Source organism: Peromyscus leucopus, chromosome 14 (genome assembly GCF_004664715.2).
Source record: "Peromyscus leucopus breed LL Stock chromosome 14, UCI_PerLeu_2.1, whole genome shotgun sequence".
In the NCBI taxonomy this organism is placed as follows: domain Eukaryota; kingdom Metazoa; phylum Chordata; class Mammalia; order Rodentia; family Cricetidae; genus Peromyscus; species Peromyscus leucopus.
The window spans coordinates 65,570,698-65,588,605 of NC_051075.1; the positions used below are offsets into that span (position 1 = coordinate 65,570,698).

A 17,908-nucleotide genomic window follows, 5' to 3' on the forward strand; every position below is an offset into this window, starting at 1 on the left:
AAGTCAACTGTTTCCTCCCTTAGTCAAGTTCTCCACGCTCCACCCCTAGGAATCAAATGTTTGTTATCCCAGGATGCTGTGACTCCTTATGGACATGAACTGCCAGTTCCACCGGGCTGTGAGTGAGCAACTCCTCCAGGGTCAGATTCAAACGACTACCTAACAGCTCTTAGGCCACAGAATATCTTCAGTAAATGTTTAAATTAGCTAAGTGGCCAGTTCATATTTTTCCTCCTGGCTTCCACTTCTCTCTTCAATATTTGTATTTCAGACCTGTTCACAGTTCGTTTGTGCCTATACCTACTAGCTGATCTCAGTTTTCTAATATCTTTTGATAACTACCTGGCACACTCAAACCGCATTCCACTCGTATGAGGCAGCAGCAATTCTTACTATCTGCAGGGCAGCCTAGCTTTTATGGAAGGTAAAGCCAAAGAAAACATGGACTTCAGATGTAGAAAGGAGACAAGACACGTACACAAATAGACGTAATAGGAGGCTGCGATACCAACCACCTTAACAGATCTACGAGCAAATCCTAAGATTGCATGGGGTAGACAGAGTGCACCCCAGCCTCGGGCACCCCAGAGCTTCATAGAGTCAGATGACTATGAGAAAGATACAGGAGACAAAGATAAAGGTACATGATGTTTAGTACACGACATCGCCCAGCCTGGCTCCGAAGTAATGTTATGAAGTAGGGTTCACAAGATAAAAAGGAGTGCTAAGTTTTAGATATCTTAGGCAAGCTCAAGCATTCAAAGTTAGTATCCCCCCCCCTTTTTGTTTTTATGTTTTCAAAACAAGGTTTCTCTGTGTAGTCCTGGCTGTCCTGGAACTCCCTCTGTAGACTAGGCTGGCCTCCAACTCAGAGGTCCACCTGCATCTGCCTCCCAAGTGCTGGGATTAAAGGCGTGCTGGCACCACCACTGCCTGGACGAGAAACCATGGACCCTAAGTGTGCCTGGCAGGCCCCTCATGGCTACAGAGCTTCACCCAGGGCTGAAAAATCAAAACTTCTTTCACCATTTTGTCTTCAGGAAAATTCTAAAAAAGAATTTATAATAGCTAAGTTCTAGACCCAACTAAGTGGTGAATATAGGCACAAGGGAATTTTCTCAAAGCATAAGGAAGAATGAAGTTATGGATTTGAAGAACAATGGATGCAACTGGAGTTAATCATATTAGGAGATTAAGTCAGTCTCCGAAAGACAAATCCTGCATGCTTTCTACATGTTTCTCAACAAGGTCATTTATGTAAAGAGAACATGAAAGCAGAAACGAAACTGTCGGGGAACAAAGGGAACCGAGGGGATGGGAAGGGACACAGACTGGGAGGGGGGGCAGCAGAGGGGCACAGAAGGAGCATGCTGAGTGCAATATCCACGGGCATGAAAAGGACCTTGTGTAACCCAGGAGGGTGAAACAAAGCCAGACCCTCAGTTCCTCCGCCGACCCGTCTTCCGCTTCCGCCCTTGAAGAGGATTTACCTGCTGAGAGCCTCTGACCACAAACGTCTGCCCTCTCTGTGGCCCTCCGCTCCCTACATTAGCTCCGACACATCTACAGAATACAGCCCCGGGGTCAGACCCGCCAGTTCCTTGGGGAGAGAGGACCGAGTTTATGACTACACATTTTAAATCTCTCCTCTCCCTCTTCCTTATTACGAGGAACCAGAACAGAACAACGAAACCACCAAAGAGGCTATCGCAAGAGTTCACCGCTAGGGTGAGCCGACCGCCTTTCCTGTGCCTGTGGGTCTAGTGAACCATAATTCAGTCTGACATACCACATTCCAGAACCTCCTAGTAATGTGGTGACTAAAACTGTGGGCTGGAGGGCAAAGTCAGTCACGGGCTTTTATCTGGAGGGCCTTTGACCTCGGCTCCACTCTCCTGACCTCACTGCTCTACTTTCTAAATCCAGGCAGCAAAGGACCTCTCACCTGGTAATCTCCTGCTGCAGTTGGGAGACGGAGGGCACATAAAACACCACTCCAAAGTAGACGGTGGGCTCCAGCGCGTGCTTGTCCAGCTGCTTCTTCAGGGGCTTCTCCAAATCCACCCAGCGACGCTGATTCTGCTTGTTGTAGTACCAGAGGCTGAAGTAAGTGACCTGGAAGGAAGGAAGGTCACTGAAGCAGGCAGTCATGCACAAAAAGATTCCAACGATTTCCACCGCCAAGACCGGGACCAAGTGGCAGTGGCCTCTACTGCCTCTCAGGAAAGGGGCAATAGCCGAGGCTTAAGGAGAGAAAAAAAAAAACAGAGGGAACACCTAGAGAATAGTATTCGGCAATAGAGGCAGGGAAAAAAAAAAAAAAAGACAATTGCATGTCATTTCTTAAACTAACAACAAAAATGTTGAAGGAAAAAAACCCTAATTTTTCCATTACCAAAACCCTAAAGTTACCATTATTAAAATACATTAATGTGTGTGTGCAAGCTCATGTGTGTGCACCAGTGTAGAGTTCAGAGGATGAGTTTTAGGAGTTCGTTCTTCTTCTCTACAATGGGTTCTTGGGAATAAAACTCAGGTCCTCAGGCTTGCATGGCAAGAAATTTTACCCTCTGGGCCATCTCAGCTGCCCTATAACTAATAGTAACTAAAAAGCCTTAAGTGGTCCCTGCCCAGTATAATTCTAAACCATGGTGATAACCCAACTTCTCACTATTCTGGGATTTGGCTTCTATAAATAAAACTACTTCATGTAAATGTCAAACATTTTAGTAACAGATGCACCCACAGCCTTACCTTGCCCCTCAAAGGGCATTTGATAAAAATTCAAAGCAACTGGGATGTTTTAAATGAATAGTTTAATGTGAAGAATGAACTTTGAATTAAAGAACAGAATGTGGATGGAGATTCCCTTTCTCTCTCTCTCTCTCTCTCTCTCTCTCTCTCTCCTCTCTCTCTCTCTCCCTCTCTCTCTCTTCATCCCTCCCTCCCTCCCTCCTCCTCACATTGTGTGTGTTCCTATCATTCTCTCTCACACAAACACAGACCCTACATGAAGAAAAAGAAAAATCACACCTAATGTAATAAAGTGACCTAACTGGATTACTAATTCAGAGTCTGAAGTTTTGGACCAGAGCCAGGCATGGAGGTACATGCCTGTGACCCCAGCACCCGGAAGGCTAAGGCAACAGACTGCTACAGGTTCAAGGCCAGGGCTACCTACACACCAAGACTCTAACACCCCCTCCCCACCACACACACACACCCCAACACACACACAGAGTAAACTGGCATTCAGACTCCACCTGTTGAATAGTAAAACTATTAGGGTACGTCAATAGCAGCTGGCCGGTCAACTTGAACAGGTATGAAAGCACTTAACAGATGAAATGGAAGCCTCTAATCACTGCTAATATTTATCTCAAAATCAACTCACAGGCCAAGGCCATTGGAAAATCCCTGCTCTGCCATTCTAGACTCGAGAGCAGCACTGTCAGATTGAAGCTTGTGCAGTGATGGACATGTGCCATAGTGGCACTGTCCAAAAGAGCAACCCCCAGCTACAGGTGGCACCTGAGTACTTGAAATGTGGCTAGTGCCACTGAGGAACTGACTTCTCAGGATGACTCCATTTTAATGCTCTCAAATGAAAAGCTGCTATCATTATACTGGGTAGTTTAACTTCATGGCATCAGCAAAACTTTAAAATAACTCAGGCTATTTTATTTGGCCTGCTATGCTTATTAAAATAAAAATGAACTTTAAGCCAGGCATGGTGTCAAATGCCTAGAGTCCCAGCATTTAGGAGGCTGAGGCAAGAGGACTCCAGTGAGTTCAAGACCAGTCTTGGCTGCACTGTGAGTTCAAGGCCATCCTGGTGGGATACACAGTGAAACATGCCTCAAAAATTTAAATAAATAAATAAATAAATAAATAAATAAATAAATAAATTAATGAATTAAAGCTGGGCATAGTATAGTAGCTCAGACCTAGAAGGTGGAGGCAGAAGGATTGTGCCTAGGCTAAAAAGTAAGGCCCAGTCTCAAAATAATGTGTGTGTGTGTGTGTGTGTGTGTGTGTGTGTGTGTGTGTGTGTGGTTTTTCACGATAGGGTTTCTTTGTGTGGCCCTGGCTGTCCTGGAACTCCCTTTGTAGACTAGGCTGGCCTTGAACTCACAGAGATCTGCCTGCCTCTGCCTCCTGAGTGCTGGGATTAAAGTGTGCATTTTAATGGGCCAGAAAGATGGCTCAGCATTTAAGAGCACTGGCTACTCTTGCAGAGGACCCAGGTCACTCACAACCATCTAAATCCCAGTTCCTGGGGATCCCATACCCTCTTCTGACCTTTGAGGGCAGCAGGCAGATACATGGTACACATACATGTATATGGGCAAAATACTCATACATATAAAATAAATCTAAACATTTATTTTTCATTTCCACGGATAGTCAACATTTATCTTATCATTTTTACAAAGGAAAAAAATGTCTTAATATTAGTCTATCACTTTCTACAAGTGGAATGTTCTATCCACAGCACTACTGCCCCTTTATTTCTATAAACTAGAATTCTGTGGGAATTCACTAAGTTTGGTTGAATGACTAGTCCCTTATTCCTGTCACCCAAGACACTGCATACAAACAGAACAGTTTGATCGTCGTATATCCAGCTGTACCCCAAGAACCATGGAGATCCTGTGTGAACTCCAAAGGCGGTGTGCCACCCTTACCAGAATTACTTGGGGTTTCTGGAGCCCTAAAAAAGCTATTCAGTTCCTAGGTAATTCTTATGCCGTTAAAAAGTTTAAAGCATTACAGCATACTACACTGTCCTCCAATATCAGGTAGGCAGTTGTACACACAACCTATAGTTAGCTACACAGGTGAAGCCTATGAGCCCAGCACTCCTGAAGTCGAGGTAGGAGAGTCACAGATTTGTGTCTGGGCTACAAAGTGAATTCCAGGCCAAGCTGAGCTCCATAGGGAGAGGTCCCCCAACACACACAGCTATGCTTGAAAAGCTGCCGGGGTATCTTTTTTTTTTTTTTAACTCCATGAAGTAAATATGCAAAAGTCCAGACTTATTGTTGTTTTCACATTTATGAGAAAGCAACTACTGCTCCTACCTTCTGCAATTTACAGAACAGAAAACCCTGGCTTAATAGAAAGGACTTGATACTTCAAGTCCAGAGTCCTAGGCTTGGCTTCCAGCGGGCAGATGCTAGCTGTGAACTGGAAGAAATAAGTCCAACCTGTTTTCTTGAGCATAAAATAACTCAGAACTCTAGCATGGGGGATGGATGGGAAACCACATAAATGCATGTTGCTATAAGAAGAACATGATATTTGTCTTTAATTTTTTTAATTTTTCATATAATATATTTTGGTCATACTCCTCCCTATTTTTGAGGGATGATTTAGTTTTGCCCAATCTGCCAAATGCCAACAAAATTTAATTATTGTTTCCTTCCTCCAAAAATGTTTTATACTTATAATTTCAAGGTTTTGGATGATCCAGGAAGTGGTGGCGTACACCTTTAAGCACTTGAGAGGCAAAGACAAGTGGATCTCCAGATTTGAGGCCAGCTTGGTCTACATAGTGAGTTCCAGGATAGCAAGGGCTACACAGAGAAACCCTGTCTCAGGGGAAAATAATAATAATAATTTAGAGTGGGTATAATACTTTTTTTTGGGGGGGGAGCTGAGGATCAAACCCAGGGCCTTGCACTTGCTAGGCAAGCACTCTACCACTGAGCTAAATCCCCAACCCAATATTTTTTTTAAAAGCATATTTGTTTCAATATTTGATTCCGTCTCCCATCCTAAGACCCACATTTTACAATGAACATATACCATGCTTGGTCTATTATGCACATTACTTTTAGGCACTTATTCCACATTTACATTCAGTTTTGTTTGAAAGGAAGGTTCTCACTATGCAACTCAAGATGACCTCAAGTTTACCATGTGGCCCAGGTCGGCCTCCAACTCACCATTCTCCTACCTCTACTTTGTTAAGTCACACATATCTTTTTCCATAACCATATTAAGGACAAAGTAGATATGCTATAGGACTGAAAACTGTTCGGTCATGAAAGTGTATCCTCTCTTGGGGCTGGAGAGATGATCATTGGTTAAGAACACTGGCTGCTCCTCCAGATAACCCGTTTCATACCCAGCACCCGCATGGAGGCTCACAGCCATCCGTAACTCCAGTTCCAGGGGGATCTGACACCCTCTTCTGGTCTCCACAGGTACTGCATGAACATGGTACACAGACATAAATGTAGACAAAAACATATACATAAAATAATAAAATTAATTTATTTTTTAAAATTAAGTATATCATGTCTTAGCCAGGCATGGTAGCACACACCTTTAATCTCAGCATGTGGGAGGCAAAGGCAAGCGGATTTCTTGAATTCAAGGAATTCAACATAGCAAGTTCCCAACTAGAGCTATACAGTGAGACCCTGACTCAAAACCAATCCCTAACCTCCCAAAAGCATTATCATCTCTTACAACTAAAATTAAAGGATCTTAAATTTACTCTATGTATATTACTTTTTTCCTTTAAATACATATGGACTTGGCCACTTCAAACACAAAAATTTAAATAGCCAGACATAGTGGCCATACACCTACAATTCCAACACTCAGGTAGCAATAAGATATGGGTTCAAGACTAGTTTGAACTACATAGTGAGTTTCAGGTTAACTTGGGCTCCAGTGAGAACCTACCTCAAACAAACAAAAACAAAAATAAAAACAGAGGTAGAGAAATTGATAAATATTTCCAGAGATCAGCAATGATATTAAAAAAAAAAAAAAAGATAAGCCCTACTTACTCAAAGTTATCCAGAGTGTTTCATTTCCCAGAGATAGAAGAATGACTTGCTTTCTACCAAGCTTTACAATTTACTCAAATTAATTGAGTAAATTAATAAAAAAAAAAAAATACAGTTAATTTACTATAGGTGAAGACCTATAACTACAAGCAGATTTTTCCAAAGCCGAATACAAAAGGTTTATTCCACTCTTGTTCTTCTGGTACCTACCCTTATTTATGGGTCTTCAGAAAGCTCTGTCTGCACTTCCTCTGTGGAACAGATCCACCTCTGAATTCACACTCCAGGACCTACATCAACCAGCTCTGGGACTTCCTCAGCAAGCCCCAGTCTCTTCCCAGGAGCGCTCTGCCCTCCTCCCAAGGGCATGGAGAACCACAAGAACTATGTGCCTTGTAACCGCCCTCAATCACTGGCTTTCCCTTCAGGTCTTGCACATTCCTTGTACCCACCTTCCAGAACTTTCTTGATAAGAGCCTTGATAAGAAACTCTTCCTGGTGACTCTTTCTGTCTGCTCTTGTGGAAAAGGCATCTAACAGGTGCCTCTCAAACACTGAAGTTTCTGGAATCCTTACATAAATTTATTTACAGTGACTGTTAACTAGATTTCTACGAAGCTTTTTCAGTGTCAGATATTTACATTATCTTTTTCTTTCCTAGTTTGTTAAAACACACACACACACCTTCAGAAATATTTGATGATTTCTTCATAGCTATTTAGAAATTCTTGCCGGGCGGTGGTGGTGCACGCCTTTAATCCCAGCACTCGGGAGGCAGAGGCAGGCGGATCTCTGTGAGTTCGAGGCCAGCCTGGACTACCAAGTGAGTCCCAGGAAAGGCACAAAGCTACACAGAGAAACCCTGTCTCGAAAAACCAAAAAAAAAAGAAATTCTCACTACTGCTCTCCTAAGTCTGTAGATAGCTGCCCGCTGTGTAACTAGAGCAAAACCAAAATTAAATAGAGCTTCGTTTCTTTTCTGCCAATATGGCTGCCTCACTCAGTGAACAGAGGCCAGCTGCTAGGCAGGTCCAAATCCTAACAGAACACAACCCTCTTCCTAATTCCCAGGTCATTTCTTGTCTAATTATTTTGAGACTCTTTTTGACTGTGCTATTTTTAAAATAGACCAGAGGGATATACAAATTAGCTGGAGGGTTTTTAAAGCCACTAATGCATTACGTTTAATAAAAGTGAATCCCATGCAAAATTGCAAATATAATTTTATCCTGGTGCCTTTCTTCCCCTGCTGAAATTAGAAGTCTTTCATCAGGACAGAGATGAGAGGCGACAGCCCAAGATAAAGTCTATCCCAAGCAGAGATCACCTAACAAAGGTGGTTAGAAAGCTCGAAGCTGCTTCTAGCACTGAGCTGACCTCCACACTGAGTCTGCCATAAATAATAAAGTATGGAACCTCTCCCTTCTAGCAGATGGCGGTGGTCACATTGCCTCAGCACAGTCAACCCCTCCCCTTTCTGTTTAGTTCTTCTCCATTTTCTTCTCACTTTAATCACACTGCATACTCTTTATTTTATAGGCAATATGGTAATATACAATATCAGAACAGTAGCACATATAAATGAAGACTCAGGAATATAACAAATAAAATTATACTCAATTTCATCAAACTGAAGTCCAAGTAACTCTTTGAATGTCCAAGTTCCTTCAACTGTAGCTTTAACATTTCAGCGTATCATGAAATGATAAGTAAGATTTGGAGATTTATTAAAAGGAAGTCTAAGGAGTGAACAGGACCACTGTCTACTTGAACAAACTACTCTCATTTTTCCCACTTACAATCCCAATCAGATACTAGGAAGCATATGACCACTATAAACAAGATAATTTTAAAACTATATTCTTGGGACTGAGGATTTAGCTCCTAGGTAAAGACCTTGCCTGCACTAAAAAAGAAAACAATAAAAAAAAAAAAAAACTCTTGGTGTAGCTAAGTAGTAAAACACTGCCGTGTCATGTAACAGGTTATGTGGTCTGATTCCTGACACCACTCAATTACCTATAAAAATATAACAAGGCTATCTATATTTCTTAGACGTCCTCAATTCATTTACTTCTTCAGCTCACATTAACTGATCACCTCCAAGTGTCCAGTGCTAGCCTGGGTGCAAGCATACAGCACTGAACCAGAGAGCAGAGTCCGTTCTCCCAAGCCTGTGTCCTGGGGCTGAAGACAAAGCATCAACATAGATGAGGCACTGGCTGGAGCGCACGCTAGAAGGCACCTATTCCTCCTACTGGGCTGCATTACCAATATAAGGGGAGGAGCTTAGTCCTATCATCACTTGATAGGCCAAGCTTTGTTGACACCCATGGGAGGCCTGCCCCTTTCTGAACAGAAACAGAGGAGGAATGGATTGGGGGCGGGGCAGAGGAGAGGTGGGGGAAGGGAATGGTAGAAGAGGGAGGGGAAACTGCAGTTAAGATGTAAAATAAATGAATAAATTTAATTAATAAAAAAAATGCACCTTAGGAGGACATTTGATTTTAGGACTAAAATGCCAACATGCTTCTAAAGAGTGAACAAGGATTAATGGAATTTTTAACATATAGAAACATTTTATTCCCCGAAGATAAGAGCGGTAACCAAGGTAAGTACAAAGTGGCGCTACAAAGGCAAGTTTATTCTGCGTGCTACTCTGCAGAAAGCCATCTTGGTTAGACCTCACAACACTGAGGGCAAACCAGAGCCTCTCATTCTCTGACCATTTAACCAGGTTGCTCTACCACAGGACTGAAGCTTCTTATATCTCATCCCAAAAGACGGGCTATGGGTTTTTTGGTTTTGTTTTTAAGTCTTATAAATTCGAGCCCCTTTGGGTCTGTGTATCGGCTTAACTCAAACACCTATGTTTTCCTCACGACTCATTTTTGTATTTTATTTTATGTGCATGGATATTTGCCTGTGCATATATACGTATACTACGTACATGCCTGGTGCCAAAAAAGCCAGACGAAGGTACTAGATGTCCTGGAAGGATCCTCTGGAACTACAGTTACAGGCGTTGCACCGAACTCTAGTCCTCTGTAGTGCAGAGCGCTCTTAACCACAGAGCCATCTCTGCTACCCACAGATAATATTCCTCACTATTACACATGCTTCATGTTAGGCATGCTGGCCCGCACCCACCATACCAGTACCTGGGAGGTACAGACAGGAGGATCAAGATTTCAAGGCTATTTTCTGCTACACCATAAGTTCAAGGACAGCCTAGGCTACATGAGACCCTGTCTCAACAAGCAAACGAACAGAGCTGGCAAGGCTTAGCAAGTAAAGGCACTTTCTGCAAAGCCTCGCAACCTCAGTTCAATCCACACAGTGGAAGGAGAGAACCCACTCCCACAAGTTGTCTGGCCTTGGCAGCAAGCTGCTGCATGTACAAACCCACTCAAAACAAAGAAGCGTAAACAAAAGTGATCCCTTTTTTCTGCTGTTATCATACGAACCTAACATAAATTCACCTCAAGAGGTGTGCTAGCAGTAAAAGCACAGACAAGTCAAACACATAAGTGTTGAGATAATCTCTATGGATACAAAGTAGGGGCAAAGGAGAATTAAAGTGATTTTCTAAATAATGTGCATCAAGCCTGGCAAGAAGAGAGATGTTTAGTAGGTATTTTAATTCTCAGTGTAGCTCCAAACTGTCCTAATGATAATTCTCCAGTCATCTTTTCTGCCCCATTTCCCCTTAGTATATTATTACAGTCAATACATTTACAAGATGAAAAAGAAACTGGAAGAGACTTAAAGAAAACTAGCTCAACACTAATTAAAAAAAAAAAAAAGTTGTCTCCCAACAAATGTCTCAGGAGCACTGTTTTGGTTCCTCATCAGTCAGACAGCAGAGAAAACAGGAAGTCAATAACGGGCTCCAGTGAGCACAGGTAAAGCACCAGACACAGCTCGCAGACTGCCAGTGCCCCTAAAAAGCTACCTTTTAGGGATGCAAACCCAAGCCCACCTTGTTGCCTCCGACTGTAGCTAAATGTAGGGGTACAAAGTCCGAGTTGTTGAAAATGCACTTAATATTGAGATCAAGCTAAATAGTATGTAAATGAGCCAAGGCAAGCTGCTCTTAGAGTCATAAAAAAAATGTATCAAACATTTCAATGCACATCTATAAAACCAGCACTCAGAAGGCTGAGGCAGGGGATAGCAAGTTCAAGACCAACCTGGGCTACAAAGAAAGGAGGGAGGAACAGAAAAGAAAGCACAAATAAAGCCAGGAGGCTTTCACCATCCAGTGTGATGCTACCGTACTGTAACATATTGTAACATACTGTCTTAGCTGCTTATTGTTCAAAATAACTACTCTGCCTACATCTAAACTTCAATACTGCAATGCACACCTTCCAGGGAATCCCATCTGGGTAATGCAGAGACAGTGGCACAAACCCTTGATGAATTATTTATAACTTACATTCTAATTGCTCTTTAGGACACGTGACACAGTTTCTTCTAGTGAAATTAGCATTTTCAGCATAAATTTCAATAGCCTCTGGATAGTTTACTAGTTCATTAAAAGATAAACGAGGGTTAGGTATGACATCCATCCCAGCCTTCCTGAGCCTGAGGCAGAAGGATCTGGAGTTCTAGGCTAGCCTAGAGTCCAAGTGAACTCTTGTTTCAAAACACTGGGCCTTGGAGATGGCTCGGCAGGTAAATAGAGACACTTACTGCCAAGCCTGATGACCTCCTGAGTTCGATGCCCAGGAAACACATGGCAGAAGGAGAGAATCAACACACACACACACACACACACACACACACACACACACAAATAAAGAAATAAAGCTTAAACAAACTAAAGAGCTCAGAGTCTGTAATCCCAGCTGTAGTAGGCAAAGCACCCTACATTGGAGGCTAGCCTAGGTGAGTTCTAGGCCATCCTGGGCTACAGAGTAAGACCTTATGTAAAAATTTAAAATAAATAAATAAGCAAGCCAGGAAGAAGCTCAGAGATACAGTACTGGCCTTGTACGCTCAAGGACGTGTCTAATCCCCAACACCAAAGTGACAACAGAAACCGGAGAGAGAAGTGACAACAGAAACCGGAGAGAGAGGTTAACTACGATAGGCAATCAAATTAGCATGCCAGTGTACAAGCTGCTTGAAGATCAGAATAGGAAAAGTATCTGCAAACCCAGGACACTGTAAGAAAATAATGAGTCCTTGTTACTAGAAAAGAAAATGTTAGGCTGGAGAGATAGCTCTGGGGTTGAGAGCACGAGCTGCTCTTCCAGAGGATCCGAGTTCAATTCCCAGCACCCCCACAGCTGTCTGTGACTCTAGTTCCAGGGGATCTGACACCCTCACACAGACATACGCGCAGGCAAGACACCAAAGCACATGGAAATAAATAAATCTTGAGAAAGAAGAGGAAATGTCCCACTGAGGCAGGCTGCATATCTGACAAGAAGAATGAAGCAGAGGGCTCAATAAATAAACGGCCCAGGAACGCAATCAATGTTTAAAGGAAGTGTGAGTCACCAGTTCAGACACTGAAGACTTGTCACATGCTCACTGTCCAGATGGGCACAAAGGTGATCTCTGGTGGAGAAGACAAACACTGATCTACAACCCATGGCACAATGAAGGAATTCTCATTCATAACCTCCCTCTCTGTCCTCTGGGAGCTTTGACCTCAACAGTGAGTTGCCCCATCGAGGAAATGAAGCTGGCAAAGTATCACTGAGTTGGAGGCTAGCGTGGATGTATTCGAGGCAAGCCTGGCTACAGAGACCTTATCTCAAAACTCCAACAAAAAAGCATCTGGAGAGATGGGCGCAGGGGTTAAGAGTACTGGATGCTCTTCGAGAGGACCTGGATTCTATTCCCAGCACCCACATGGTGGCTCACAACTGTCTATAACTCCAGTTCTAAAGAATCCAATGCCCTCATCTGACCCCCCACAGGCACCTCACACAAGTGATGCATAGATAAGCATGCAGGCAAAACACCTGGACACACAAAATTGAACTAAATAAATCTAAAAACAAAAACCCACTCCAATAAATAAGTAAGTAAGTAGTGGCTAATAATAATAATAATAATAATAATAATAATAATAATAATAATAATAGACAATGGCCTTCCTGAGCCCTATGGAGGAAAGCCACAGAAGAAAGAGCATTTTTAGCGGGAAAGAAGACTATACTGAGAGGCACTTTGTGTCTGGGTCACATAGTGACGTACGGAAAGAGACTGGAGTATGGAAACCCAGGTAGGAGAAAGGAGTCCTGTTGGTCTATAGACAGTCACAGTCAGGACAGCCTACAACCATCAACAACTGTCAAAATAACCAAACGAGGATCTGAAGGTTCACAACACACAGAAATGAGGACATGAAAAGGCTAAGTGTCTTGACTTGATCTTTACAAATTAGGTACACGTGTGGAGACACTCTCACTATACTCCCAAAACAGGTACCAATATTTTGTGTCAAGTTTTAAAACTGAAGGTCAGGAGGCTCAGAGAGGAGACTTGAGGGGTGAAGGGCAGTCTGGGATACACAGTGAGATACATTTCAGGGACAGTGACAGAACTGAGTGAGAGCCCCCCCACCAACCTCAGGCACTCAAATCACAGGGCTCCCTGGTGAGCAAACATGTTCAAGTCGCTTTGGTTGACTCTCACCTGAAAATCCCAACACTGGAGCACACATCTTTTCTATGATTAGCCCTTTGGTTGTTTGGGGGCCTTTGAGACAGGTCCTCAAGTATCCTAGGCTGCAGTGCGTTCAGCTTGCTAGGTAGTCCAAGACGAACTTGAACTTCTGATCTACTTGCTTCCACCTCTCCAGGGCTGGGATCACACATGTGTGCCACCATATTCAGTGTTATGCCTTGCAAGGGGCTGAACCTGGGGCCTTGTGTACGTCAGACAAATTGAGCTACACCTATCAGCCCTTAAGTTTATTAAACATTTAGCTAAAGTTACATAATACTCTATCATTTAAGTAAATAGGTCTCTGAATTCAATAATAACTTATATGATTCTATATTACGTATTTTAGAATGCATACATATACCCATGCTTATTCGTATGACTCCTTATTTATTTATGATATTTATGTTATCAAGCCCCAAAGCACCTTCATTATCAAGAGAAAAGTAATAGAATGAGACTGGCAAGTTAGCCAGGAAGGAAGTTTGCCCACCAACACTGATGGCCTGAATTTGAGCCCTAGAACCTAAGTGGCAGAGAGAACCAACTCCTGTAAGTTGTCCCCTGACCTCCACACATGCACCAGGACACAGTGATTGACCTTTGGAGTTTGGAAAACTGTTCAGGTAAAAGGTCAATCTAAAATTCCAGTCCCTCCAGAAAGGTCGCCTAGCCTCAGTCAAACACTTACCTTTTTTTGTATCACAATCTTACCTACTGTACAAATACGAACCCGAATTCAACTTGTGACTACTCATCCCAAAATATTTGCATGTGTTGCACTTTTTCTTAGGTTTTGGTTATTTTTAGAGTCCAAATGAAATCAGGCAGGAAGAGAGAAATGCACATGAAATTCCAGATTCGGGTGGAGACAAGGCCAGCGACTATCTGGAATACCTGACAGGCTGATTTCAAATGGGACACCCCGAGCCAAGAACACTTCCTAGATCAGTGCGGAAGCTCACCCTGCCTGACACGGAAGAACTAGAGTGATCCCACGTTTCCAGAAGAACCCCCAGAGTGAGAGTGGAGTAAACCCTGTGTCATGCAGCTCTTTTCGGGGTCACCCATGCTCCTGTAAGCGACCTTTCACCTACACTTTATAAACAAGTCCAATAAACTCATTGGCATCACCAATAAAAAAATAATAGAGAGAGAGATGGTTCACTGGTATAGAGCACTTGCGTCTCTTGCAGCGAACTGCGGTTAGATTTCCAGCACCTGCATGGTGGTTCACAACCGTCAGTACCTCCAGTGCCAAGGGATCCAACGCCTCTCCTGACCTCCACGGGCTCCAGACACACATGTGGTGCACATACATACATGCAGGCAAAATATGCACATGCATAAAATAACATAAACCCAAAGCAATCTTTTTAAATAAATAAATAGTAAGTTGGGCACAGTGGCCCATCCACGAGATCCGGCTACTTCAGAGGCTGAGGCAGGAAGATGGCAAGTTTGAGACAAGCCTGAGCTCCATACCAAAACCCTGCAAAAACAAAAACAAAAACAAAAAAACACAGAGAGCGCAAACGTGCAGGAAAGAAACGGGGTAGAGAAGAGAAGGAGGGAGGATAGAGGGAAGGAAAGAGAACAGAAAAGGAGAAGCAAAGAAAAAAGAAAAGGAGCTGGGCGTGGTGGCGCACACCTTTAATCCCAGCGCTCAGGAGGCAGAGGCAGGCGGATCTCTGGGTTTGAGGCCAGCCTGGTCTACAGAGCGAGATCCAGGACAGCCAGGGCTACACAGAGAAACACTGTGTCGAAACCAACACCCACCTTACCCCCCCCAAAAAAAAGAAAGAAAAGAAAGGGAAGGGAGAAAAAGAAAAAAATAGTGTTTTTGTATCCATGTACAAAGCTTTGGAAATGTTCCACTCTCTCCGGGAAGTGAAATCACAGAACAGAGCAAGGCTGAACAAATGAACTGCATCATACTTATCATTCTAGGTTTAAAACAACAATCTTTTAATGGTTTAAAGTAAATGGATATTTATTCAGGAACTATGCGCAATACAATCGTGGCAGGCACTCTTCTAGACACCAGAAATACATGAGGAACAGTAACCCTGTTCCAATGGAGTTTACATGCTAACACTGAAAATGTTGATGTCTTTGACACACTAAACGCTATTTAAAACTCATTTCTTAAAGATCTATAATAAACCACAACCATGTAAGCAAATGCCCAAAGCCAGGACGTAATATGTGAAAGGTAAAATTTTGTTTGCATTATCCATCTTCAAAAAAATGCTTTGAAGATAAATTCTAGAGGCTGCTTAGCATTTAACTCAACTTCAAAAGTGTCAGTTATGCACACATGGACTAATTAAAGAATATTCTCCCTAAAGCATCTACACACAGGATCACATGCTAAAGTGAATGTGAACACACACACACACACACACACACACACACACACACACACACACATACACACACTCCCCCTTCAAAAACAATTGAGGAAAAAAATTGTCCTGTAAGATTTAGGTTATAAAGCTGAAATCCCTCTTTGGGATTTCACAACTTCCCTGTATCCTAATTGGGGATTCAAAAACTTTGAAAAGCAAATGCAAATTAAATTAAGTCACATAAGGACCCCAAAATCAAGACAAGATATACAAGAAATAGGTTTGCAATTAACCTAACTAAAATCCAATCCACTGTAGCATGAAAAAGATGAGATGAATATTGTTAAATAAGAATTTTTCTAAAAGGCATACATACTCTGAAGAAAGTAATATAAACTAGATCCAAAACTTCACAGCCTAGGGTTTGGGCTGAGCCTAACGTAAGAAAAGAGCGACTCCAGCGTTCTAAGGCTCTGCTGTCAGGCGATGGGCAAGGACACTGCACAGGGGACTTTACCAGCTTGTGTGGAAACAGTGGTTCAGTTGTGATGGCAGGCTACCATTTCAATATTTCAGAAATGTGCAAGCAGAGGACTACAGTGCCTGCTGCGAGAATATTCTATACACGTGCACTCTCCCTGTTATTAACAAGGGAAAAGAACTCATCCCAAGAGAAGTCAGCCAGTCACTGCGACACGGGTCACTTAAGCACAGCTCGGGCACCACAAATAAAAATAAAAGGTGGGCACGGTGGCTCACACCTGGAATCCCAGGCCAACCTGAGCTATACAGTGAGACCTGTCTCAAGATAACAATGATGATGCTCAATGTCACACTTTAATATCAAATTATTTTTCTGGTTTTTTGTTTGGCTTTTTGTTGTTGTTTTGTTTTGTTTTGTTTGGGGGTTATTTGTTTGTTTTTATTTGTTGTTTCTTTGTTGTGTGTGTGTGTTTGTGTGTGTTGTGTGTGTGTGTGTGTGTGTGTGTGTGTGTGTGTGTGTTTCAGACAGAATTTCTCTGTGTAGCCCTGGCTGTCCTGGAACTCACTTTGTACACCAGACTGGCCTTGAACTCACAGAAAGCCACCTGGCTCCTGAGTGCTGAGATTAAAAGTATGTGCCACCACTGCTTGGCTTTAACATTAAATTTTTAAACCACCACCAATTCTCAATTTGAAAAACTGGTAGATGTAATTTCATATTCAGGGAGTGACAAGAACTGGTATCCAATGTGACGGGACTGCAGACTGGTCTCTGAAGAGGCCAACTGAGCAGAGCCCACTGCCACACAGGTCCAAGGGGAGGGACTTTCCCCACTCAAAAGAAGCCACCCGGTTCTGGAGGCAGGGGGATTCCCCCTCGGAAAAGTATCGTTTTCAAGGCAATAGCTCTTTCAGAGGCTCCGCCTCCCATGTGGCCTCCTCTGGGGCTGGAGGTGGATCATGGCCTGGCTCTTAGAGCACAAAAACTGGGGCCCTTGTCAGTTCCATGTCTCATAGGTTACTGAACTGCCCTGTTTTTACATATCACCCTGCGTGAACTGGGGAATCCTTCCTTATTTGGGGGTGTGATTATTGGGGTTTGCTATATTATTGTCTCTTTGGTTGATTTCTTGAAACAGGGTCCCTATGTAGCTCGGGGTGGCCTCAGACTTGCATTTGAGATCTTTCCGCCCCAGTGTCCTGAGTAAAATACTAATATATGCTAAAATCCCTGGCTCTAGCATCGGATGGCATTATTGTTGAAGTCCTTATCACTCACTGCCTTATGGAAGCAAAACAGTATTTCAGTAAGCAAAAGGAGTTCATTTTTTTTCCTGCAGCTTATACTTGACAACAGCAAAACTCTTCACCGGATGTACACCGATAGGTCTCGGTTTGCTTGGTGGGAGGCTAGTGAGAGATGCCAGCACACTGACAGTTCTTGTTTAACTCTCACACATGCTGAATGTACACAATCGGGGAACAGGTGTTACCCACTCAGATTATTTCTGAACAGGCATTTGGAAGGGGCAGGCCTGGTGACCAAGACATCTGTTTACACATTACAGAGCAGGCCTTCTG

At 42.9% G+C, this 17,908-nt stretch overlaps 1 protein-coding gene across 1 annotated transcript in view; it reads right to left on the bottom strand.

Moving 5' to 3' along the window:
• The window catches only part of Ptpn21 (protein tyrosine phosphatase non-receptor type 21), a 61,238-nt gene that overhangs the window by 37,039 nt on the left and 6,291 nt on the right, over positions 1-17,908 (bottom strand). Inside the window, 1 exon segment of the mRNA XM_037210769.1 lies at positions 1,946-2,115. Coding sequence (XP_037066664.1) covers positions 1,946-2,115 — 170 coding nt within the window.